This window comes from Scatophagus argus, chromosome 3, assembly GCF_020382885.2.
Source record: "Scatophagus argus isolate fScaArg1 chromosome 3, fScaArg1.pri, whole genome shotgun sequence".
Classification (NCBI taxonomy): domain Eukaryota; kingdom Metazoa; phylum Chordata; class Actinopteri; family Scatophagidae; genus Scatophagus; species Scatophagus argus.
The window spans coordinates 20,737,366-20,764,454 of NC_058495.1; the positions used below are offsets into that span (position 1 = coordinate 20,737,366).

Consider the following 27,089-nt stretch of genomic DNA (forward strand, 5'->3'; position numbering starts at 1 on the left):
TTATGTTTCCCTGGTCTCCTGCAGGTTTGACAGCATTTTTGAGGAAAAGTTTGAAAATGTGGAAATGGCAAGTCTTAAATTGGATAGGAAATAGGAGCTGCTCACTGGAGACAGGCTGCCATCTTTATGCTTGTTTGTTTCCTTCTTTGCTCCTTTCTCTCTTTGCTCATACTCTTGCACAAACCATCTGCCATACAGGTCCTGTGTGACTCTACTTCAAGAGCTCTTAGTGGCTGTCTTCATCAGCTCAATATCTGCTGCAGAAAAACAGCTTTAATTGGTACTGAGGGGGAAGAGAAGCAGAAGGGGTCGCACGCTTCACCACGTTTTGGAGAAAAATGCTTGCAAATGATCAAAAGTTGCATTCCACCTAGCTTCTCCCTGGCAAAAGCATTTTATGCTAACACGTCCACACAGGTATTTTTTTTTTAGTATTATCCCTCTTGTGTTATAAAACACATAAATGCTTAAATTATTAACTAGACTACACTTCAAATGAGTTCAAATAATCAGAAATAGGGCATGTTGTGAAACATCATCCCTTCCTTGGAGCACTAGCTGTCAGACTCCATGCAGGTGAATCAACTTGTCTGGCTAAAATTGCCAGCTGTAATATTTCACCCTGTCGATATCCCTGAGCTTTGAATTTGCCCTACTAAGCACTGTTACGCGACTAAAAAGATTGAAACAGCAGATATCAGACCACTGTTGAGCTGCGTTCAGGATCTTGTGTTACACGGTGAAAGGAAACCCTACAGAGTGCAGTCAACAGTGCAGCGCAATCTATTCCAGAAGGCAATTACGTTATTGCGCCAAGGCCACTAGGAAGGCTTCTCTACAATTATGCTGACAGAAATGGCCTCTCTGTCACATCAGAGGAAACCAGGGATGTTTTCCCTTCCCTTTTTTTCTTGCTGCTCTGTCAAGGTTCTTTGCCGCTTGTGTTGTTTCAGAAGGGCTTTGAGACATTAGCTTCTGTTGTTGCTCTAGATTGGAGACATTTCACAGCCCATTAGCTACTCTTCAAGCCCCGACCACTACTCAAAACCAAAGAAAGAGAAGAAGAGGTGGGGAGACACAGACAGCGTGAGAGACTATAGTCTTACAGCAGGTACATCCGGTGCAGAGGCATAAACTCGTCAAATATGATGTATAGCAGGAGCAACAGCTCAACTTTTTAACAATTACACTTATTTTCTTTTTTGCTTAGAGTAAGTTGTAAAGATTGATACCACTCTTGTATCAGTCTGCTATAGCAGATGGTTCGCTTAGCTAACTGGGGGCAGATGAAAAACAGCAGAGGAAAAGAGCTATATTGTCTCTGTCCAACAGTTTCAAAATCCTGCTATCAGCACTTCAAAAGCTCACTAATTAACACATTATATGTGATTAAACAATCAACAAGCAATACAATATGATAATTAGCAAGCTTTAGAAGTGCTGGTGCATAGCGGTTGTAAGCTTTGGACACAGTCAGGCTAGCTGTTTCCCCCTCTTTCCAGTCTCCGTGCTAAGCTAAACTGGCTGCTGGTTGTAGCAACATAGTTTGCATACAGACATAAGAGTGATATCAGTCTCATCAAGCTCTTGCTGCAAGAAAGCAAAGTTAAACTATTGTTTGAATGTATTTTGCCCTTAAAAGAATTTCCCCCCGGGGATAAATAAATAAATAAAGGAATTCTGATTCTTAAAAGGAATACTGATTTTTGAAATTATATTGCTCAGATGAAACTGCAGGAAGAAACAGTGTAGCCTTGTTAGTTTCACCATAAAAAGATGTTCATATGGTACACCAGATGCTAAACTGTACTGTCTCCAATGTAATGTCTGTTCCTTTAGCAAGCAAGCAAACAAACAAACAAACAAACAAACAAAGAACGTTGTGAGCACAGACAACAAGAAAAGACCAAAACTGAAAGTCACTGATCAGAAAATTGTAGCCTAATCAGCAGTACATGCACCATTTGGTTTACAGTTTGCAGATTGCATTCATTTGGCCAAGACAGAGTTAAGGTGGTTTCCAGTGCAGTTGATGGGATTGAACAATTTGCATGACTGGCAGAAAAACCATAATCAATCTGGGGTCTATAGATAAGGGCCCTAAAACCAGCCAAGCACTGCATTTTCTCTTATCACAATTACACCTTGCCCTCCTGCCTCAGGTACAGCCAATTAAGTGAGGAGAGGATGCGCCAGCAGCCACTTCACATTGAGGAGGCCTATCAGACGACTCCAATACGCCCCATCACCGCAGAGGGGGCAGAGAGGAGCTTGTTAAGCACAGGAAGACACAAGGAGGGAGCTCAAGTATATCCGGTTGTGCACTGCAGGTATATACTGTACCTTTATGTTCTCATAAAAACACATGTATAAAAAACAGGAACTGAATGTTTTGGTGAGTGATAAACGGTCTGCTGGACAGCTGTCTGCTGGCATAATGTGACCAAGGGCACAAAGACCTTGGCCCAACACTCTTTCCTCTCATGATCTCATCTACTTTTTAATTCATTCTTTACTTCAGTCTTCTTCTTTCATTGTGGAACATCGTTCACATTATGTGACTACAGAGCTCAGTACAGTAAAGGAAAGAAGGTTTGGGAGATGACAGAACTCATACATGTTTTAATGTTAGAGTGGGAGGGCAGTTAAGAAAGGCAGAGATGTGGTCAAGGATAAGACTCTTGATGAATACAATGTTTGCCTATTTTGACTTATCTCATCTTTGCTCTGACTAACTGGACTGAAAAAAAAGTGCCACAAAATCAGGTAGCACGGTGGTGCAGTGGTTAGCACTGTCGCCTCATAGCAAGAGGGTTCCAGGTTCGAATCTCAGTCTGGGCCCTTCTATGTGGAGTTTGCATGTTCTCCCTGTGCCTGCGTGAATTTTCTCCAGGTACTCCAGCTTCCTCCCACAATACCAAAAACATGCACATTAGGTTAATTGGCTACTCTAAATTACCCCTAGGTGTGAGAGTGTGTGGTTGTCTGTCTTTGTGTATTGGCGATTGACTCTGCGATTGACTGGCGACCAGTCCAGGTTGTACCCCACCTCTCGCCCTTAGTCAGCTGAGATAGGCTCCAGCTCCCCCGTGACCCTGACGGATAAGCGGTATAGAAAATGGATGGATGCCACACAATCACTAGCTTGGAAATAAAAAATTGATCACACAAGCATCACTGTGCTGCATACCACTGTCTCCTCTACCAGCAAATGAGGGTTAACCAGGCACACAAGAATAAACCTCAAGTGCTTTATCTTTACCACAGCTTTACTGCTCTCTTCCCTCTCACCACTTTGAGGTTTCAAAGACCAGACACACAGTATGTGGTGTTTTGTCTACACTGTGTGGTGCCACCACACCAATTTAACTCGACAATTTCACCCCAAAGCGCCATCCTTCATGGAGTGGAGAGCAAGTTCAGCAAGATCCCTTTCTGCCTTAGTGCCATACTGAAACCCTGATGGTGACATGCAGTGGGAACATCTATAATCACACAGAAGAAAAGAGGCTGACACGTTCTCTCACATTGCTTACAGTACAAACCAGATACAAACCAGCAAAAAAAATTCAAAGATATACGGTAAGCAGAACCAGTACTGCAGATGGACTCTCTCTTTCAACTTGTTTGACAGAGTGGTTAAAATGCTCCTTCAAGCAGAGGAGCCCGTTAATACCAGCACAACAGAGAGGAGTCAAATTCAAAATAAAATGAAAAGAGAGTCTGCCTCAGTGGGGGAATCCATCTACTTGCTATTTCGACTACATGGAGATGTGTTCCACTAAGGCTGGAACAGGATACTCTTTATTGGCTCCTTATTGAATACTACTGGAGTCAAAAGGGGGTAAATTGACTAAGTAGGTCGAGGCAAAATGTGTGCAGAGAAAATATGCTAAATTCAAGTTCTGATTGGCCACATGGGTCCATGAATGCTGCTTTCATAATTTCCTTCACTTGATGCTTTTCCTCCTCGTTTCAACATTTCGTCGTGACACGCAATGTGATGTAGAGGAAAATAGCTTCCTAGTCATGCAAATAATGTTTGTGGCTCAGTGCTCCCCCACTGAGACTAACATCTGAGAATGGTTCCTTCCACATCAACACAAAAAGCCAATCCACTGTTGCTGGCAGAGTCCACACACAGATGGCTTCAAATCAAGGGAGTGTGCGGCTGCGGTACTCACCACGTTCGCTGGACAGGGCGGTATCTGTCACACACAGAGACGGGGGAGACGGAGAAAAAGGGCAAGGGGGGAGAGAGAGAAGATGATTAGAACATAATAGACTTCAGTAAAAGTGGCATTGCAATACTAAAGTCACCATTAAACAAGAGGACAAAAGAGATCAATTTCTGAGGATTAATGGAAAGTCACAGGCAATAGCCGGACAGTGACATATACAGAACACAGGGCTACAATTGGCGAAAATTTGCTGTCACAACTGCGTAGTCGCTCACATTTGTCTCTGACGATTATCCAGGCAGCACCATTTAACCAGAACCCAGTTTGTTATCTTGCTTATATTTCTTGTCATTGCCTCAAGCAGTGGGATTCATCATTATTTTAAACACTTGTTGTGATGTCTATATTGCTCTAGTGCTCACTCAGTGAAACACAGGAGAATTGCAGGATATTGCATATGCACACTGCACACACTTATGTACACCATTGTGGGTGGTATAGACTTTGGCACTGCAGATGAATGACAGGAGGAGGCTCTTGACATCTATATCCTGGTTTCCTGTCCTTCTCGTCTGCTCCAACAGTTGCTTAGTGAAATCTGATCAGAAGCGATCTCCATGGCTTATTTCTGCATTTATTGCTTACATTTTTAATCCACAAAGCCTTAAAGATGACTGAAACTTTGAAAAACTTTACCAGACAAACTTGCTTTCTGAACTCCAGGATAGTCTGCTTTAGCATGAATGCCAGCATCTTTCAAAACATATATATATTGTTAGGAGTAGTTTAAACAGTTTTGTTTCAACAGCAAAATAATAATGTTGTATATTAGCCAGTGAATTTTGCTATCTCACAAAAGTCTGAGAGCTTGAGAAGCACTGAGGAGAACTGTCTCAAATTTTAGCGTCATTAGTGGCATAACAGATGGCAATGTCAGTCAAACTAACACTTGTGTTAAGACTTAAACATCTCAACAGCAGCACGGACCTCAGAGGATGAATGCTTGACTCCCGTGACTTTACGTCTGGCTACACTAACGGGCTGATATTCACTGATCCCTAAACATTTATCCTCAGACACACTAATACCTTAACTAGTGATAGTCTTATGTCGGCCTACTTTGTGTTTCATGCTAAGTAGCAAATGTTAGCCTGCTAACACACTAAACGAAGTGAACAGGATAAACTTGATAAATCTCAGTATTGTCATTGTAATGATTAGCATACTGCCATAGTATGTAGCTCAAGGAACTGCTGTATAGTCTTGCACAACTGCTGGCGGTAAACTCTTATTCCTGTTTTAGTTTTCTTCAGAGCACGATGATGATTCCACCGTATGTTGTTTATAGGGTTTGCTGAGGAGGGTGACATGCTGAATCTGATAGATGACATATGGGAAAATCTGTCAGATCCTACATGTAATCACCACTTGAAAGCTGTCATGGATAGTTTCTCATATTTGGCAGCCTGAATTTATAGTGACACAGTGTCGACATGCCAAAAATCTCACTGACATTTCTTTTTAAGCCTAAAGCAGCTATGTTGGATGGAGTTGTACCACTCTGCTTTATTTAAACATTTGCTGGTTTGAGCTTTTAAATGTAAAGATTTGCTTTTCTTAGTCATTTATGATAGTAAATGAGGAGCCTCTGGGTTTTTGGACTTCTTTGTTGGACAAAAGGAGCAATGTGAAGATGACACATTGAGCTCTGGGGAATTGTGATGTCCATTTTCTAAGTTTGCTTAAAATTTTACAGACAATAATTAAGCGTGATTATAATGCTGATGAAGTGATATAGGAACCAGTTGTACTAGCCTGTTCTTTGGTTGCATTTACTGGAAGCTGAGCTGGCCTCTGATGTCTACCACATCTTTACAATTTATACACAAAATTTTATTTGAACAGATGTGTCCACTAAAAGAATGAATGAATGATTTTTCAGCATGTATATTTACTTTTGCGGAGCAGAGTTAGAGGATCGATGACAGCGTCTGACCTGGTTGAAATCATTAACCAAATGCATAAATGAGCTGTTCTTTATTTCTCCCTACTCATGTCATGCCAAAAATCCATTCAAGTTCATGTTAAAATCTCTGCAACTTTTTGAGTTGTTTACAAAACACAAACACATCACCATCTAAATGAGAGTTTTGCTCGCAGACAGCTCAACTGTCTCCATTCCTTTTCTCCATGTGTAAAGGCACTCCACTCTATCCTAACAAAACTTCGCTCTGCACTTGTTCAATTATTCATCTCCCTCTGTCAAGAATTCAGCCTGGCTAGCACTTGCCAGTATCTCCCACAAATTAACAGGCAGGCTCATATTTGGCATATGGTGCAGAGCAGTGCTGCTTTTCCTTCTCTCTTCAGTTGGCCTGCAAGCACTCCCGAGGAGCACACATTGGCATGGACACTCACACACTCAGACATACACAATCACATACATGCACAGTCACAAATGCACATACACATGCCAATGATGCAACATATCTGTCAGTTTTGTATGTGAGACCCACCACCCACCCGCTGAGTTCCCGGGCATTCATCCACAAACTCTTTGCAACAGGTTTTAAGGTTTTCAACAATAGCACTGTGCATGCTGCAATAACCAAATCAGTCACAGTCCACTACTCAGAATGCTGGAATACTCAAAAGCGTCTGATTTGGTGTTAAGGAATCATTTGCTGCTCAAGTGAGCATCTTGTCTTTTTTAGTAAGATCACTACGTACGTATGCATTTTCATGTACTCTGGCTCATTGGACCACTTCTTGGGTTTCAGCTGGGTGGAGTTATGCTAGCACTTTGTTGAGATCCCGAAAATTACAAAGGTGAAAAGAACTGACCTGACAGTAACAACACTAAAACTAAAAGGATGGTGGAAAAGATGTGAGTCAAGGGCAGTAATCACACCCACACCGTCCTGAGAACAGGTGTCATCTGGCAGGGTAACACAGGCAGCCTCACATAGACTTTTTTCACTGATGTCACAATAGAAACGGAGAAGCCTAACGGCTTTTATACAAAGCATCTCAAAGAGATTCAATCGAATACAACTGGACTTGGTTGTATGTCTTTGAAGACTTTTCGCCTCTCTTCCAACAGGCTTCATCATTTCATGCTCATCAAGACTAGACTAGACTAACCTGACCAGCTGGTAGGAAACACAGGTATTTAGCCTCTGTGGAGTCGTTATCAGGGTAATTGATACTTTGGTTCGTTGGTGCTCCTTGGTGTAGCAAATGACCAACACTGTAGTTGGCAAGGTCGTTGGAGTCACCGTCATTAGTTCCCCATTCTATTGCAATGACTGTGATTGGGGTCGTTACAAATGTTGGGGGCAAACCACGAACGACTGTTGCTCGCGGAGGCCAAGTTGTTTAGTCTCCTGGTTATAAAAGAAAAGTATTGTACTTGGGAGATAAGTGGTGTCGCAGACCTCCTCCTCTGTTGAGGGATGGTTTTTCCACTTTAACATAAATGGCTTCCTTTACTCCTCTTTCGAAACATCTGTCTTCCCAGTCCAAAATGTGTACATTGCTGTCCTCAAAGGAGTGTGCTTTCAATTTTAGGTGCAAATAAACAGCTGAATCTTAAGAATTATGAATCCCTTTATTGGCAGTATATATATTTTTACATACACACTGAATTTGTCTTCTGTATTTAACCCATCCGTCCTTAGCCACACACATGCAACACCCAGCAAATTACATGCAGTGAAACACCCAAATTTTTCCTGCCTGATGGGGGAATTGAACCACAAGCCGCTTCTCCAACCTCTAGGCCACAGCTGTCCCATAATGATGCCACAGGTCTAAACTATGTACACTAAGATCACAGCAGCCAGCTATTGTTGTTCCTGATGGCTTTTTTTTCAGTTTGTCTTTTAAACAGCTTTGCATGATTTTTCATAGTATCACTGGCAGAGCTGGATGTAACAACACAAAACAGAACACCCTTTTAACTGTGGACAACAAGTATGCTTTACAACAAAAGTTAAAGTAAGACTTCGTGTCAGCTGCACATACTTGGAGTCAGCTTCAGAAACTTGAAATGTGGTTTTAATCATCCCTGAGAGTTAGCCAGCCAAAGCCAAAGCTTGCATACATGGTAGCTGTTCCACCATCCATTGATTTAAGAATAGATCAATGGAAGAAACTGATCTATTGCAGCTGGCTAACCTTAATTTTCATATCCTCATAAATGCAGCTAAAGATTTTTATTCGATCGCAGTTCAAAGTCATTCATTTATAGACTAATAAATCAGCAGCACCGCCACACGTATGTAGCCAGCAACATTCTTATGCTGCTCATCTCGCCTTTGCTTGGTAGTGATTAAATTAAAATCTCAAAGAAAGATTCTGCATTCTTGTCTCAATCTCGCCACTCGTTTTCTCTTAAATTTATCCAACACCTGACCTGTTTCTTCTGAAGCTCACTGCTGCTGTGTAAAGAATCAGCCAAAGGAAATGACGATGCAGACCCCCGTATATTGCGAACTCACCCAAAAGGTCACAGTTACTCATTTCCTTCATCAGTGACATGAAGAAAACATTCTGAGTTCTCTCGAAGCACCAAATTACACCTGCCACTGTGTGTTTGATAACCTTTCTCTGTGTACTTGGCCATCCACAGTCTGCAGTATTTCTACATTAAGATGGCGTCAGTCGTGTACCTATGGATCTTTTGAACATTCAGAAAAAAAGGCTTCACATGCTTACTTTTCATACTCTCAAAGCACATCTGTTTGCATGCAGATGTATCCTTATGCCAAATCTTCTTGTTGTCCTTGTGATGACTAATAACCGGAGAGCATTTTCAGCTAATAAATAATACATTTAAGAGTCTAATCAAATTGAACAAATGAGTATGTCTAGAAAACTATTAATCAGAGAGCAAACGTGTATTTACAAATATAACACTGGCACAAACAATCAATTATTCATAAAGTGAATGCTGGGTAAGTGGGCTTCTTCCCGGGTGAGATGCTGCCATAATTGGAGTGGGACTACAGGAGTGCCGGCTGCTGTGTGTGTATTTGCGAGTGCACGTGTGCCTACGTGCATCTGTGTGCTGACTGACACACACACACACACACACACTTCTCCCCATGCGCCAAACTTCCCCCAAACACGACAAGAGCAGGCAGAGTCGGCTCATTACTGCCTAATGAGTTGTCTGATTAGTGCCGAATATAAAAGCCTTATTGTCAAGCACTGTATGTTTATTTTGATTAATTATTGTACTGAAGTGACTGAATGGAAGCACAATGACATGGAGCATTAACGTTTGGTGGTAATAGGACCCTTGTGGAGTGAGCCATCATATATTCAATGCAACACATAAACCATGGCCACTGCCCGAAGAGCTTTTGTATTAGGCTAAAAGACACATATGTTTAAATTGTGTTTTGGGCTCCCAACATGCAAATCAGCCTTCATCTTCATATGGCAAGATTAGCACTGCCCAATTCAGGGCCGTGCGGACACTAATGCCCAGTGATGATTGTTGCTCTTCCTCCAGCAGTCACGTTAAGCAAGAAAACTTATAAGTTGTCGGCAAAGTAAAGGTTAGTCATTATGTAGAATGGGCCCCTTCACAGTCGTTAAATTATTTATTGCATTAGTAGATTACTATTATTGATTAATTAGCATAAGTAGTATTTTAATGTTATAGCTCATTGAAATGGAGCTCATTTTAGCTGCTTTAGATTGCTGTATATATTGTTAATTGACTTTATAAAAATTAATAATTTTTGAGTTGCTTATGTTTTGTTTGAAAAATTGTGATCTGTAATGTAACTAGGAACAACGAAAGAGTGGCAAGCAAATGAACTTCAGCTAGGTGGAGGATCTAGGTAGCATCAAATGGCAATACTCAAGTATAATACAAATAGCTCAGGATGGTACTTTATTCTACCACTGTGGCTGGAAATGTGATGCCACAAAAACTAAATGTAAATAGAAAATATAGTTTTAAATGAGGGAGCCATTACAACACCTGTTGTAAGTTTAGAGTGGCATCACAGGTTAACAGAAAATTTGCAAGGCACTGCTGTTTGTGATTCAAACAGCAAAATGCTTTTGCTGCCTGGGTGATCATGTGTCTTTCACAATGTTGGACGGACCAGCAACACCTGAGCGTGTTCTGCTGTAGAATACAGGATGATTAATGATACTACTCAGCACACTGGGGAATATATATAACTTTTTCTCTTGATCACCCTGATGATTGGGAAGGTTGTCAATATGCATTATCCAGATAACAGCTAGCCCGGCCAAGACTTCACCTTCCTTGTGCTGGTCATTGCTTACAATCCCATTAGCAACAAGAGATGTCCAGGTGATATTGTGCCTAATCTCAGAATGCAGATTACAATTAAAAAAAAAATAAATGAAAATCTAAATCATCATGAGTCAGTGGCTGATATGTTCTAATATAGCATTCTGGCCAGTGCAATTGCTTCTCTGGCCATCCACATGTACTTTTTAGCTGTATGTAGCAACTGCCTCCAACCTCCAACAGCAATTGGTCAGTATTACCATTTAATAACACACAAAAAGGAAATGTGAAATCTTCCAATACCAAATCTTGGCCCTTGCTTACAGATTCTGCATTCATATGTAAATGTCTATTTATAGAGATTAGAAGGTTAACAGTAAAAGCACCTTTGCCAGGTTTGACTGTGCTCTCCTGGGTATTTTTAGCAAAATTATTCACTTTGATCAGTTGGTTAAACATGTTTCCAGTTCAAAAAGATGAGAAAGAAGAAATGCCTAATTAGTTAAGTTCAGTATGGTTGGTATGCTTTGAAGAACACATGTTCAGGTCTGTAACTACTTAGACTAATGTTGCATGAATAAAGGCAAAGTAGAAAGATTTTCACTGTACTTTCTCTGATGCATGTCTCCAAACATGCTTTATTGAACTGAAAACCGAATTCAGGGGAAAAAAAGAAGAATGAATGAATGACAAAATGTTATTAATAGTAGAAAATTTGATTCCTTGCCTGTGAATAAGACTCATTTTCTTTCCTGTGATTCGCCTGCCTCTCTGCAGCCCTCCTCCGTGTGCAGAATACCATTGGTATCGTCTGAAGAGGGACTGTATTGCTTTGCTCTCATTCTTTACACACTTAAATCAGAGGTAATGGGGCACTTCAGGGGACTGCTGTTACACACACCCAACTGCCAATACAGTGTAATCACTATAAAGGCCCCTTTTCTTCAGAGATAAGCATTGCTTATGTGCTGTGTGCTCAAAACTACAAGGCTGCACTGGGGATGCATTGACAACTTTGTTGAGAACTTTGTGATTTGATGTGCTCTGACATTACTGCCTTAGTCACAGACAGGCAGTAAGTGTAGGTGAGATTTCATCCTGTTCAAACTGGAAAAACACGTTACCGCAGTTGACACATCACGTGATTACACTCAATTCACATTTTTAAGCTGGTCTTTGCCACATTGTCCATGAGAAAAAAGCTCCAAACAGATGAGGGGTTAATTAAGTATCCCCAAGATGTTAACTTTGAATTGTTCTTTATTAGAGAGCCTGTCAGGAGCTCATCTGCCAATTTCCCCAGCTGAGCACGAGTTAAGACAAGAAGCCAGAATATCTCAGGTAAGGGTATCAATCCTGCAAATAACCTTGTCAACAAGCAAAGAGGATCTATCCAAATAGGGACTGACTACTTAACTGACTGTAGGCTCTAGGGTTTGAAAAATGCGAGCCTGAGACGTGGATTACTTTACATGGAGAGTGTCAGGCTTGTTATTTAAGCAGCATTCTTTGTTTTGCAGTATCATTTTCAAGAATTGTCAATTGCATCAGCTCTTGTGTTTTGTAATTCAATAATTCAATATAATCAACAATGGGCATACTAAAAGGACTAACATCTGAAAGGACAAATAACTACAAACAAAATAGAGGATCGAGGTGGAATAAGTTCTCTTTTTGGCTTTTCTTGAGAATTTTCCTACTACGGGACTAATAAAAGCCTACCTTATCTGATACTTCTAGGCTAGCGACTCAGAAATGAAAAACGTCACAACGTCAGCAGTGATTCAGTTGTGTGAAACTGACCACTGAAAATAACTCATATTAATGAAAATGACCCACTTGAATGGTGAAATTTCCCCCCAGTGCCACTTTAATAAACAGACAGCTCCAAAGGCTCGACTTCTGCCCTCTCATTTCTCTTCACAAAGTCTTATCGCTGTAACTGTCTTAGTCTTCATTGTTAACATCCTCAAAAGTCAAAACAGGTCTGCTGTACAGAGCACGTTCATGTATGCTGTATGCTGTTCGACCCTAAATATAAAATGGATCCGGGTTGTTCCAAGCTATTTGTACTTTCTCTCAGCTAACATTAAAGCGCTTTCCCTGGAGGCTAAACACATTTAATGGGGTGACTCAACCTTAATGTTAATGCACTGTAGGTAGCAGCCGATTAATTTTTGTAGCCCAGTAGGTGGTTTCATTCCAGCATGTAAACATCTTATGTGTAAGGACATTTAGCATTTGCGCATTGGCACGTATTTATATGCTCAACACCCATACATGCTTGTCCAGTCCAAGCCAGCAATTTCAACCTCTGCCTGTTGATTTAATCCAAATGAATATGCAGGCACAAAACTCAGTTACAAACACTGAATCATCATGAATCACAATGTGTGATGCAGTTTTCTCTGAACGCAGCCTCTCAACATGCAGATACAGACACAGAGGCTGAAAGGGGGGAGGTGGGTGGGTTGGGGGGTGGTGGTCCCTGCTGTGATGAACGGGTGCTGACACAGCCAGATGTTTAGTTAAAATGCAGAGCCCCAGTGTGGGATGGAGGGAGGAGCTGACACGTGCTTTGGGGTCTTTAGGCAGCCAAGTGTTATTCCATAGTGTCACTGTAAGCATGTGTGCTTATTTTCTCCTACGATTTGCGTTCAATGGAGTCTGAGTGTATGTGTGTCAGCTGCGTGTGTGCGTGCATGCCTCCAAGTCTGTGTATGTGAAGAGTACTACATTGAACATATGTCTCAACCAAGGTCTCCTGTCACGGTTTGCTCTCTGTGGGACTGTGTCAGAGCTGGAGGGCAATAGACTGCAGAAGCCCACACATAGTCAAGCAGATCACATACATACACACACACACACACACACACACAAACGCACAGAGTTGTGTTTCCATCAATTCAGAGCTGACATTAGGTTGACTTACATTAATTTGATAGAGACTTACGCTAACTACGACCCTAATCACTACTTGCCTAATCCTAGCACTTTAGTGTGCTCACCTTAACCCAAGGCTTCACCCCAAAATCGATTTTTGGGCACTTATGTTTTATCACAGTGTGTCTGTGTAAACAGATTTATGTGTCCATGACTTGAGTTATATGTATCCACACACACACACTGCTGACTCAATGGTTCCCCTTGCATGCATCTGACACTGCTGTTTTGCGCAGAGCAATATCTCACTGGCAGGGCTTCTGCAGATGTAAGAGGCAGCGTTGAAGAAGAAATCGTCCACATCTTGCAGATTTGATCACATTACCAAGAGCCTATCGCTGCTATCATCATCTTCATCAACATCAACATCATCTCTGTCATCGTCTTCTCTGCTGGCTCATTTGTACATGCTGCATGGTGGAGTTGGTGACAGAATGACAACTGATGGACTGTAATGCACCAAAAGTGTTGTTCTAAAATAACTTGCATCTGAAACTGCAGAGGCAGACAGTTGGCAGGTTGATGGGCTACGACATACGCACATTCTCACTCTCTTTTTCTCTGGCTCCACTCTCTGTCACCGCCGTCCTCCCCTTTCGAAACTAATCTCATTTCCCCCTAGCTTGAATTAAATAAATGTCTGTCATTAAGACCAGTGAAGGATGGCGGAGGGCCTGGGGAGATCAAGAGTCAGGGTAGGCTGGGGAGGGCAGAAGGCGCTTAGTTAGACCCTGTGGATCCACAGAGGCCGGGAGGGAGATGATGAGGGTAAATGGCAGGAGTAGACACTGATGAAAAGGCTTCATGCCTTCTCTCTGCTTTCTTTTTTTTTTATCACTTCCATCTTGTCCACTTATGTCACATGCTACACACTCTGGAGAAAATATGAGAAAAAGCGAAAACAGCAGCTAAAGTGTTATGATGAGAGAAGAGTAGGGAATGCACCTCTGCAGCAGCCAGGCAGTCTCTTACCATTTGTTCGGTGTCAGCTTATCACCCTCTCCACCGCCCCCACCCCAGCAATCCCATTTAACCATTAAGCCAACAAAGAGCACCGCTGCCTTCTCACCGAGCAACCAAACCCACCTCTGCGCCCTCCTATCCTCTGGCTTCTATTGACTACCAGCACTAACAGGTACTGTGAAGTATTTCGCATCCACCAGGGACTCATCCTTGCAGTCATATCTGTCCAACGTGTGACTATTAGGAGGCGGCTAAAGGCTGCCATCAATCCCTTAGGTGTCTATTTGATGATTCCCACATGGGAATGCTTCACTGCTAGTCTTAGCTAACCTGTCGCGCTATTTTAACAATCTCCCTTGGGTCTGTTAGAGGTCTATTATGTGTCTGCTGGAGGAGCTGTTCAGCACATTATGAGATGCACGTCGACATGTAGGGACTCTGCTTCGTCAGAGTCCCCACAGTATGTTCTGAAGCTGGTTGTTTGGCTCTGATTCCCAAGAAAGGTGGGCCAAAAAAGGGCACAGAAGCCTCCACCTGACTGTGGGTGCCAATTTACTTCCTGGAGATGCAAACAAAAGATGACAGACTAGGAGACTTGCTACATCTAGTTGTCAAAATGGACCTTTCAGACGTCATCTGAAAAGAGAGAACATTTTGGCAGGTGGAGGCACGTAAATGACTGTTGGATGGGCTTTTTTCCTGAAGAAAAACTGGCAAAACGAAGTCAAACTTTGCAACAGTGACCTCTCTGAGCCTCTAAAATGTCAGTGATCTATTAATGTCACAGTTTTATAAATACAGCATGAATGCCGCTGATGTTGTATTTGTGGAATTAAATACTTTGTTCTATGCTAAAGGAAATCTGGCGTGTGTTCAACTATGTCTGAAATTCTGAATTTAGTCCACTCCACTGTCTTTCGTTGTAGTTCAAGGAAAATAACTGCGAGCGAGGCTGCGAGTGGGTCGCATTCTGTAAGAGGTGATGAGCTCACTTTAGGGCAATGAGACAGTGAGAAGGTCAAACGGAGCACTTAGATATGTAAAGGCAGTAAGTGGACAGAGAACACACTTCAAACCCCTCTTATGAAGGATTAAAGTAGCACTAAGGGGCATTTGCTTTTTGCTTGCATGTTCTGTAGCCTGTCCAAATGTTTCAGATGTGTGTGTGTGTGTGTGTATGAGACGGCTTTATGGCTTACATTAGGGCACTACATTGTTTCGATGCACTTAAGACCTCATTTAACATATACCACTGCAAATACAGTACAACACACCCAATCTAAAATAACGTGGAATTTTACAACATAATTTTTGTTATTTCTGTAGTTACATTACATGAGTAAATATGTATGTGTGTATATGTATTTGTACTTTGTATCAAGAAACAGATCTGAGAGCATTGACATCCTAACGCATGAGACATGAGGCGGCAGCACCTACCGGAGTTAGAGTGACTTTCCTCTGCACTAATTCTCTGAACAGCGACAGTTTGAGTAAGAGAAGAAATCAGATGTTTATTTTTTTCTTTTTCCATAAATGCTATTTATGTTCACTGCAAGTGCCAGATTCTGTCCTGTTGGATGAGCTTCACAAGGTCCCAACTGTGTATTTGTGCTGCTAAATTAGAGTTTTGCTAATGTGGTGTGAGTTCACTCATCAGAAAGGTTGTTCGTTGCAGGTGGGTTACACAGCAGCCGTGGCATCATGAACAAACAAAAGAACTATATGCCTTCATTCAGTGTAAGTGTCATGGATTTGAATTTGATACTGTAAATTGTTTATTAGATTCATCACCAGGTTCACAATCTGCATCATGGCTACACCTTGAAAAGGTTTGGCTCTGGTTACTTCTTCTGGACTCATCATCTGATTATGTGAGTGATATTTCCTTTCATATTTTTTTTTTACACATCATTTTACATTTCATAAGAGGAGTTGTTATTCTTTAATTAAAAATGATCATAACACATTTGCAAAGCTCATTTTAAAATGTATTGCTGCATAGCAGACACAAAAGTGTCCAAAAACTCTTAAGTTTACATCAAAGTGTTTTTCTTTGAACAATGCTAATTCAAGATAACAATTATGTTTGGGTTTCTTGAGTCAAGTTTCTCTCACAGCTGTATAAGATCCCATCTATGATGCTTTGTTCCACCCACTGACGGTGAGCCTCAAAAATGCAAGTCTCTGAACAGGTGGAGGCACAACAAACGATGTCCGACTTACATCTGGCTTCCTTTCTCTTCTCTTCATTTTTCTCTCTCTCAAACTTCTGTACTCCCCCCCTCCCTTATTTTAAAAAAATCTTGCTTCAACTCTTTGCTCTCAGTTGCTCAGTTGTGTTCCATATGTGCTATATTTGCATTTTTATGAGATGACAACTGACTTGAAAAAAACAAACACCATAAAACTACTATGCAATTATGTCCTCTATAAAAGCCCACATAGGGAGCAGATGCTAGCATTCGTATGTCATGCTGTCATTTATCTGCACAACTTCAGTAAGAACAACGTTTCAATAAAACCACCCTCTGTGGAGCAAATACAACTGCGCTGTATTAAGGGTGGCAGGAAAGCAGTGGGCTAAAATTCCATCATCTTCCCAGTTCAGTCCTCTGTGGTACCAACAAACTACAATCTGATCCGAGTGCAGAAACTGGCCTAATACTTTGCTATTAGGAGGAACACACTTGTCATTGTGTGGCTCTGGAGTCACACTTGCACACACTTAGATACAGATATAAAAGTCCTACTTTTTTCCTTTGATACATGTCTTTATTTGATGCACACCATGCAGCACTGGTGTACGATTGTTCTGCCCCACAGAGAATTTGTTGGAAAAATCTAATTTCTTCTTTCTTTTCTGTGTTCAGAGACAACAAAGACAGAATGCACCCAAGTGAGTAAGAAAAGGAGTTTGCCTTCTCCCACGTCTATTTACTTTCGCTGCTCTACATTTCAGAAAACACAGAGCAGACTTAGTGGTGGACAGTATCAGTGGTATAGAAAGTACTGGCATGTATGTGCTGTATGGTATGAATTTTGATAACCATGCCGACCGGTAGAGCCCTCATTTTACTACCAATAAAAAGAAGCTGTTGTCAGATTTGTTGCAGGATTCGTCATCATCAGCCTGCACTGGTGAACCGTCTGAAAAACATGAGAGCCTGCAAATTATGCAAGGGGTGCTAATAGAGGCAATCTCTTCTATCACCTCAAATCAAAACAATTTCTTGAATATGAGCAAGTCCAAAGAAGGTTTAACTTTTGTCAATATCGATAATTACTGATAATCTTCAATGATGTATTTTTAATAAAGACCAGGAGAAAAGAGTTTGAATTTAATCACTTTGTATTGAATTTATCCACCTTTGAACTGAACCACTTATCTTTCATTTTAGTATTGTGATTAAGAAGTTATTTTAATTGTTGAAATTAAAGCGTAAATTAGTTATGTCTCTTGTGCTTTTATAACTGACTTACTGATGTCATCACCGCTACTAATACAAGCCAAGAAACTGTCTGTTAATGATTAAAAAAATCACTAAATGCCAACACTAACGCTTGATTTGATTGTGTTTTATCTTTTAAGAAAAGCTTTTCGGAGATGAAAATTTTAAGAAAACAAAAACGATAAATATTGTTTGTGCTGCTGCTGCAGTGTCGAGTCACCCCTGAAAACTCTGGGGCTTTGTCAGTAGTTACAAGTGTTAAAGTCTTTCATTTATTCCCAAAAGTTTTTGCTGGGTAAACTTTAATCATCTGACTCTATGTGTCTCGGAACGAATTAGCAGTTGTGCAGGGTCGTGTATTTTCCTTAGATTGCTGGCTAGCCGTGCACGGGCATTTATGCGTCAACACAGAACAAACTAAGGCAGACAAACAGCAGCTCCAGCCCATCTAATAACAGTGGGGCTTATCATCCGCCTCTGCCTCCTCTAATTTTCATCAGTTTTGACAAGCCCATTAAATGAATCTGGGACCAAAAATAAACATGTTTTTGTTGAGCTGAAGTGACAGGCAGTGATCACACCTCCCAATGTTGGGGAGAGAGATACGAGGACTTTTAATTAAAAATGCGGCCCCCGTGCACAACAGCCTGGACATGATAAACAGGACTTTTGCCTCCAGCTCCATAAATTTGTGCGAGGATTCTAGGACAAAGTGTGGTCCCAAATGCAGCACATTACTAGTGTTGATGATCATTAACACAAATGCTGGAATATTCTGGAGGATTCATGGTGAGTGTTGGTAGACGGATTACAGACCAATCCCTCCTCTAATCCTGATCTAATAGTAATGAGTTTTATTATCCTTCTCCTTGAGTATATTAGTTGTGTGGTTACAAGGACTGAATTCATCAAAAGAGGACGGTCGACTTTTCTGTTTCTCGCTTCCGCATTACTCACTCATTCTCACGAAACGGTCATCATCAGATATGAAAAGCGGGAGTGTATCTTTTCACCACAGTGTGTAACGTGTCACATTTCTGGTCTTGCAGTGTGTTATCAAAACAGGCCCCGTGGGGAGCACTCTTCAAATTCAATTAAAACAGAGACACACACGAGCAGCCTTCACAATCCTCAGTGGACTTCCCAGGACAATACGGCTTCAGCTAATTTCATGTCAGCACTCAGAGCCATCGACGGCCAACACCTATTTTTCTCAGGATGACATCTTTATCGACGGGCATTGTCATCCACTGGAAAAACACAGAGACCACCCACCTGTCAGCAGCACAAAAATCAGTTTCCATGACAACACTAGTCTCTAAACTTCCAAGTGTTCTGTCACAGAAGCTGACATAAGGTGAGCTATCATTACTTTTTCTTTCTCCTTCTCGCTTCTGCTGCTTTTAGTTCGACTTTTTTGCCTCCCGTTGAGTTGTCTTTTACTATTACTGCCCCTATCATTCTTTTTCAACTTTGCCTCTTCCTCTCTTTCATTTTTATTTCTTTGATAGCTATTTATTTCCCAAAGCTGCACCCCTGGGTTAAAATGGGAAGCACAGGTGACTACAAGTTAAGTTTCTCTTTTTTGAAGCAGGTTTACATCTTGAGAATATTCCTCTGCGTTACTGAGTGAGTGATGAACACAATGGTTCCCATGCACACTTTTGCTCTGCAATCCACTGGACTTGGTCTGGACTCTGCAGGGTTTTACATACATTCTTTAATTTGTCCACCCCAATATCAACGCTGATGCGTCATTAACAACAAGCCCTCTCTGCACGCGGCTCACCTGAAAGAGGTGGTGTGGATGAAGACTAGAGAACTTAACAGTAGAAAACTGAAAAAAAAAAAATAAATAAATAAATAAACAAGAACAAGGTGAGCAGATTGGCCAGGAGGCGTCCCACTAGCCAAATACGGGTAGAAGAAACAAAATACCCGGAAAGTAAAAAGTGTGTGTGAAAAGATATGTAGAAGAGGAAGAGGGGCAAGAAGGGAGTAGAAGGTCCTTGGGCAAATATTCCTTTATTTTTTTCTTTATCCTTATTTGCCCTGCTCTGAGTAAATGTCAGACTGTGCTGCAAGCTGGCAGGAACAGCTTATTATAAAAATCTGAACCAGAAACATCTTACCCCCTTGATGCCAAAAAGCATCAAAAGCAAAGTATGGAGAATAAGCTGCAGTTGGATATGTATGCAGTGCCGTGAGCGCCTGCTCCTGCAGTTATGTCTTTGCTATGACAGCCAACATGACCATGAGCAGGGACTAGGCTGTTGCCCACTACCAAATCTGCAATTACAGTCACTTGTGTCTTGTATGATGAAATGAATCATTACTGCTGCAGCATGAAAGAACATAATCTGGCCAGCTCCCAGCTATTCCCCTATGGGGAACTGATTTGTGATCGTTTCTGAAGATAGACTGTGCATTCAATCAACAATGCAGCTCTTGGCTTTCAGGCCACCCTGCTGAAAAGCTTGAGGGATACAAGAGATCAATAGAGATAAATTAATTACTATGCTGGCAAATGGGAATTTTGTGTGGCTGGAGTTACTATAGAAACAAAAAGTGAATGTCAGTCCACATAAATGATATGGAAGCTCATATCTGCACTGCTACAAACAGTGTCCAAAGGAGGTCATGCCATGATCATTTGCCGCACCACTGACATTAAGAAATACCCACTGGTTTGATGCAGAGGAGCAGCTGGTTGCAGGAGTGAAATAAGTGAAGTGTTTCAGCAGCAATGCTCGGATATTGAATGCAATCGAGCAAAAAATACTGCTGGCTTGCCTTGACTAATGTAAGTGCAACTCATACAAATTCATGATATAAAAGCAATTAAGACAAGTAGCGAAAACAAGAAAAGGAAGGGCAGATATGATGAGCTGCTGTGGCACTTATCACCACCGTCCACTCCCCCTCAGCTTGTTTCACAGTGAGTCCACAGCGGGGCCAGGCTACAAACACACTTCCTCCTGGTATGCTCATCTATAAAGAGTTGCAATATGCCGGCTGCACTGCCTGCCTGGGGGCTACATTTGCTACAACATTAATATCATACAGGCAACCAATGAATTCCTAAAGAATACAATCAAGGGAGAAACAATCCCTGCCGCTCGCATCGCCCTGGCACTTGCCTCCCTACTTACACAAGCAATATTCCAAGCTGCTGTTGTGCTTTCATCAAATTTTCCATTAAAAGTGGCATTTCATCTAAATCAAGCCCTTGGGGTGGGAATCCAGACAAAAACTAAGGATGGTGAGGGATGAGGGAATGCACAGTCACGTGCATGCAGGCCTGTGTGTACACCTCCATGCAGCACCTAACTGACTCCATAATCATAGAGAGTGTCATTATTTGTAGCCATCAGAGCAACATCAAAGCAATTATATGTGTCTCCTCATTCAGTGTGGTTATTAAAGCAAACAGCAAGGCCATTTATCTGAAATGTGTAAACATCACAGCTTTCTCCCCCCTCTCTGTTTCCTCTTATGCTGCTGGCTTCACACCACTGAAATAAAAATTCAGGATTCAAAGCAAGGTGCAAGGTGTGTGTGTGTGAGTGAGTGTGTGAGTGAGTGTGTGTGCGCGGGTGGGGCTTGTGGGACATGATGTGTGGCAGCGCTGGGTAACTTCAGTGGGGCTCACAAGACATGCGAAATAGGCTCCATTCTGCACTCACCGCATATGAATCATTGTTCACTTGTCACATTGCCACTGGAGCGAGAGACTGAGAGAGACACCAAAGAGGAGAGGAAATGAGTGTAGGCAAGGAGGTAGGGGAATAGAATGAGTAACAGCTCTTGACCAAACACTCCTCTTTTAGGAGGATTGAGTCTGGGAAATATTGGTCCCCTCAGGCATCCAGTGGCAGAGTTCGCTGGGACTTATCGAGGTCCGGGCTCTTTTAACAGTCGGGAACATGCCGAACTTCCCCAGAGACCTCACCACATTTTCCACCAGAAATGAGAAACTAAGACATAATATCAATACTGCAAGGATAGCCACACACTTCACAAAAGTGAAAAGCAGTCTTGCCTTGAAGCACAGAAGCTGCACTGACTTGCCAGCTCCTGCTATTTCTTCATGTTTGCGGTGTGTCTGCAATAGCTTAACAGCTGATGAAACAGTTAAGAAGAGTACTAGATGCACTCTCCTTTAAAAAAAATAACTTCTTGATAAAGAAGGCTTGACTCACTGCTCTCTATCCATTTTCTTTACCTTCTTATTCCATCTCAGGGTCAGAAGAAAGAGAAAAACAGTGTGTACACGTTGCCAGTCTATAACAGACTGACAAGTTTACATTCACATTCACACATGTGCACAATGTGTGGTCTCAAATACACCAAATAACACATTTTTGGACAGTGCGAGCAAGTAAAAGGAAAGCGCAAACAGATCATACATGCTCCATACAGACAGGACAAATGCCCAAACTTAAACCTGCATTAATTCCTTTTTTGGCTCTAGGGGACAGTGAAAGCAGTTGTAAACTCAACATACGTACATTTATCAGCTTATAACGTCATAGCAGACAGTGTTTGTGTCACTGTATCCGTCTACTGACTGATGCTGGGCAGTTACAGAACCAAAAAAATAAAGGTAGAAGCTAAACAATGCGCTGAAGGACACTAAACTTAGCGTAGAGCCAGCTGATAACTCTTTGTGAGTTTATCGCTACGAAGCACAACTTTCACTTTACATGGAGTCATTTTTTGCACCAGTAAAACATAAATATTGATTCTATTGTCGTCAGTGTTAACCTGAACCTGCCAAGCTGGGTCATGTACTTACATGGGAGTTTTATTGTGCTGTGCCATCAAAGCCATGGCAGTAGACGAGAGTATATTTTTCTCAGTAAATACTCAGGTACTGTGTACCTCAGTTCAGTAAAGTCCACTCCCCACTGTAAAAAACTGTGAGTCATACGTCATAACGTGGTCAATTTCTAATTAGATGACATTAATAAAGCTTGCAATCATTTATTTGCTTGTGAGTTCTTTGCGACACCAAGAATATTAACACACACAAAGTACTGCATAACCATCTGTCAGTCACCAGAGTTTGATTTCCTCACACAGATCTTCATGTAGGATGACAACTGCTAAAAGTAAGTTACCTGTCAGTCTGTATAACATCATGTTTAGGCCTCTCGGTTCGTTTGCAAAAAGTCAGAGTGAGTGGAAAGTGAAATAAAAGGCAACAATGCATCTTTTTTCCCACTTGGTGTGGAACAAATGAACCAAACTACATGTGTGAATGCATCCTCTGTCATACAAAGTTCGGTCTACATCATTTCACACTCTGGATTTCCTAAGTCACCTATGCATCCTTGAAAATATATAGAGACTGTGTTAAGAACCACTGGGGTGTTCATTTACACGTCTGCCTTGACCTTTACCTTCTACCTTAATGAGATTTCCATCGATTCACTTTTCCCTGAGAAAATAAATCAATTGGAAACTATCAAAAATTGACACAACACCCCTGAATGCATCAGTGGTTATGTCTCCAACAAGTCAATTGCAGGTATAATGAAACATCTTACAAAACAGCCAGGTAATTATGCTTTGGATTGTCTGCGTGAGTGTGTGTGTGCATTCTGCTAGGAGGAGATATGTGTTAGATAGAAGAGAAAGAGGTTGAAACAGCCACAGACCAATTAGTCTAATCTTAACATGGTTCATTACGGTTTGGGTGGGTTACAGGTTCAGGATAGCGAGGATCAATAGGAGTTCAAGTAGAAGCCAATTTTCCTTATTTATTTAAACATTCATCACAAGTAAGTCTCAAAGAATCTCATGGGGGTAAAGAGTTGCAAAGGAAAAGTGAAAAAAAAAATACTCAAAGGTATGTTGAAATCAGGAATTGTCAGGGAAGGTCAGTGGAAATCTACTGGCCCTTTATTACTGAAAGTATATGTCAGCATATTCACAGCAGCTATAAAATAAAATACTCTTTGTCACTTACTCCGCCTCCCACCAGAGCATAGCTTTCCTCTCCTTCTAATGTGTTCCACAATATATCGCTGAAAGTGAACCAGCAGTATGCAGTGACACATTTGTATGTGAAGAACATACCCACAATATGATCACAATATCCAACTGTGTGCGAAAGTGTGTGTGTGTGTGTGTGAGAGAGAGAGAGAGAGAGAGAGAGACAGAGAGTCTGATTAGACAAACAAAGGAATATTTTGGAAGGCAAACAAGTGGGAGCTCGGCAATTAGGCGTTTCAATTCCACTGATTGGGGATGACAGGGGCAACACACTGCGTGGAGCCTCACACAGACAGACACACACACACACATGCACACTTCCACACACACAGCACAGAACACTTTGCTTCATTTACTGCAATCCCAAATTGGATCTGATAAGCAATTAATGGTGTAATTGGCCGTTGGAGAGGTTGTCTTCTCCCTGGAGTCTGCCTGGTTCCACTGGGTGGTGGAGTGGAGAGGGAAGGATGTGTTATTGATAGTGGTGGGTCAATAGAAACAGGAAAAAAAAACAACCTGCAACTCGTTAGCAAGCAAGTTAAGCACTGGACAACTGAGCTAACAAATGATTCAAACTGCGGATTAGAACGAATTTCCTTTTCTAATCTACTGTATGGTTGCTCTCTTGGACTCATCTGTTTAGGTTTGCAGGTCTACAACAACAACAACTGTCCGAGAAAGAGTCAGCATTTAGAAGAAGGAAATAACCCGATGTCACCATGTAATCACGGCAATCTATTGCACTTTGTCGACTGCAGTAACCAAGCCCCACTTAAGTGTAGTCCATTTACATTTGTTTAGTTTAAAAATGTGTTCAATAACTGGGAATTAGACTTTTTTTTCTCTTTTTTTAGAAAATTTTCCCCTTTGCCTGTGTTAACAACACACTATTTCAGGTCATCGAAAAAATTAAATTATATAACAATCAAATAAATTTCATAAAAACTAGGAGTTAAAGAAAATACATCACTAGAATACAACACACATTGCATCACTAGACATAGTATACGTAGCCCAAACAGCAATTTGCAAATGTTGAGAGAGATTTAATTATCTGTTGTCAAACCATAAACACACTAAAAGTGCAAAAGTATCCATGGCCAAAATATAAGAGCTGGTGATTGATGTATATATGAGGGTTTTTCCAATTCTTCCCAAAGCCTATGCAGTAAATTGTTTTTTTATACAGTCATGGGTTTTACAGAGTGGTGAACCTTGTGACTGAGCCTTTCGAAAATTGCCTTTTGATAGCCAATCATGGTGCCGTCACCTTATTAACCTGTTTACTTGTGGTCAACCAATGTAGATTTTTCACCAACCGATGCTTATATTTATGGATGGCAGGTATATAATGTCGATGTCACAGCAAAGAATAGTCATGATTACTTACTACATGCACATTACAGTGTAACAGTTTTCTTAGCCAATACAGTGTTGTTCTTGATGAAATTATGAATAATCAGTGAAACAGAAATCATGCTGGATTATAAGAGTGGGGGGAACAGGGTACATATTGTTCTACACATTACAATTAAAAAATAATTCTAGACATTAATGATTACATCAGAGAAGTCATTCATGATCGGAGAAATTAGTTAATATTTAGGAAAGATGATGGCGACTGAGGAAATGTAGGCAAGCGTTTATAGCAAGATGCATGAAAAATCATTGAAGTTGATCATTAAAAGTATTAAATATGTCATCTTTGTACTGCTTTCATTTCAGTGTATGTCCAAAAGGATTATGTTATGTTATGGTTCACACAGCAGCCCAACTTTTTGGGAATCGGGGCTTGTATACTATTTAAAAAAACAACCCCAAAACACTAACATCACTCGAACGGGGGTAAATAGCACACTTGGTGGAGTCGATTTTGAGCTGTGGAATAATACATATTTGGTGCTCTGCTGAGTAGCGTGATGTGTGTATGGGACTGAGTCAACATAAACTACAGTTATGGGTGTGATAACACCCAATGCAACTGTGAGGCTCATGTGTTTTTATAATAAGTTTTTGGACAACAATTGAGCTCTGTGGTACAGAGCAATAAGCTTTGGCCTTACAGACCGTACTTCTTAGCAGAACATTCATTGCTGTTGTTGTTTTTTGCATTTGTTGACAATAAGACATATTACCAACATCCTCCTTTCAGACTGAAAATGGTTTAGCAAAAGAAAAAAAAATAGACTGTCTTTCTTCTAAATATTTTTTGCTAAAAAAATAAAAAATAAAAATCCCATCCTGCTTTGTGAGCTCTTCTCTCCAAAGCTGTCAGTCACATCAGTCTTTCAGAAATATGGCAATAATCAAATCAGCTCCCCTCTGCTTCCTGTGTCATGGCCGAAACATAAGAGTTGGTGATTGATGAAAGGCAAGCCCCATCATGCCCGGCAGCAGTGGGTCGTACATTCATCCTGAGGCATTCTTAATGGAATTGACCTTGTAACAACCCCACCCCTTCTTTCCTATTTTTTCTTTTATTACTTCTGTCCCCACATCCTCTTATTCCTCAGAAAAAACAACAACTGTCTTTTGAGAATAGGGGAAAAAAAAATACAAAACAAATTTCAAAAACCACAGATGTTGCCCCCCACTGCAGCCATACTGCATTTCAGCAAGTCAGCAGAATAATAAATGCACAGTTCATTATTCAACTATCCAGAGTCCCAGGCGCTACTCCAACTGGAAGACATGTTTCTTTTCTACGCATAGTGGAGCCATCGGGTTCTCATGCGCTCTTGTTCCCCCCCTCAATGTAATTAAGTACTCGGCTTCTCATCAAATCTCTTGAACACACAAACACTGATGCATATGTTTCATATACAGCGTGGAAGCCTACCCACACACCCTGCTGTTCGTCCAAGTGGACACACACATGTAGCTGAACCTGTCAAATCCAATCCCTGGTAAATAAATCGTATGTAGATGGTGAGGAGGTGCTTAATGTTGTGCTGTTGTGGTCTGTGTGGATGATATTTCAGATGTCAGGGTGTATTGACCATATGAGCCCGCATCTTATTGCTCTGTTAGTGTTGTCACAGGACATTTATTTGTCCAACAAAACCAGTGGCACAACAAATTGATCAGAGAGCTACTCATCCTGCTCAATCCAATAACCAGATATGTGGAACGCTCTCGTTACTAAACTGGATCCCCCCGGTGTTTCCTGACTTGTAACGGGGAGAATGGGCACACTGCAGTACGTCTATATACGCACTTCTGCTTTCTGTTTCACATTTTCTGGAGGTGCCGTCCACACAAACGGCA

The 27,089-nt window shown here is 41.2% G+C and overlaps 1 protein-coding gene across 2 annotated transcripts in view; it reads right to left on the reverse strand.

Annotated features, from left to right (window-relative positions):
• cdh4 (cadherin 4, type 1, R-cadherin (retinal)) overlaps positions 1-27,089 on the reverse strand; it is a 190,216-nt gene that overhangs the window by 106,906 nt on the left and 56,221 nt on the right. For both annotated transcript variants that reach the window (XM_046384615.1, XM_046384614.1), the window contains exon 3: positions 4,185-4,208. In XM_046384615.1, the coding sequence (XP_046240571.1) occupies positions 4,185-4,208 (24 nt within the window). The remainder of the gene's footprint in view (positions 1-4,184; positions 4,209-27,089) is intronic.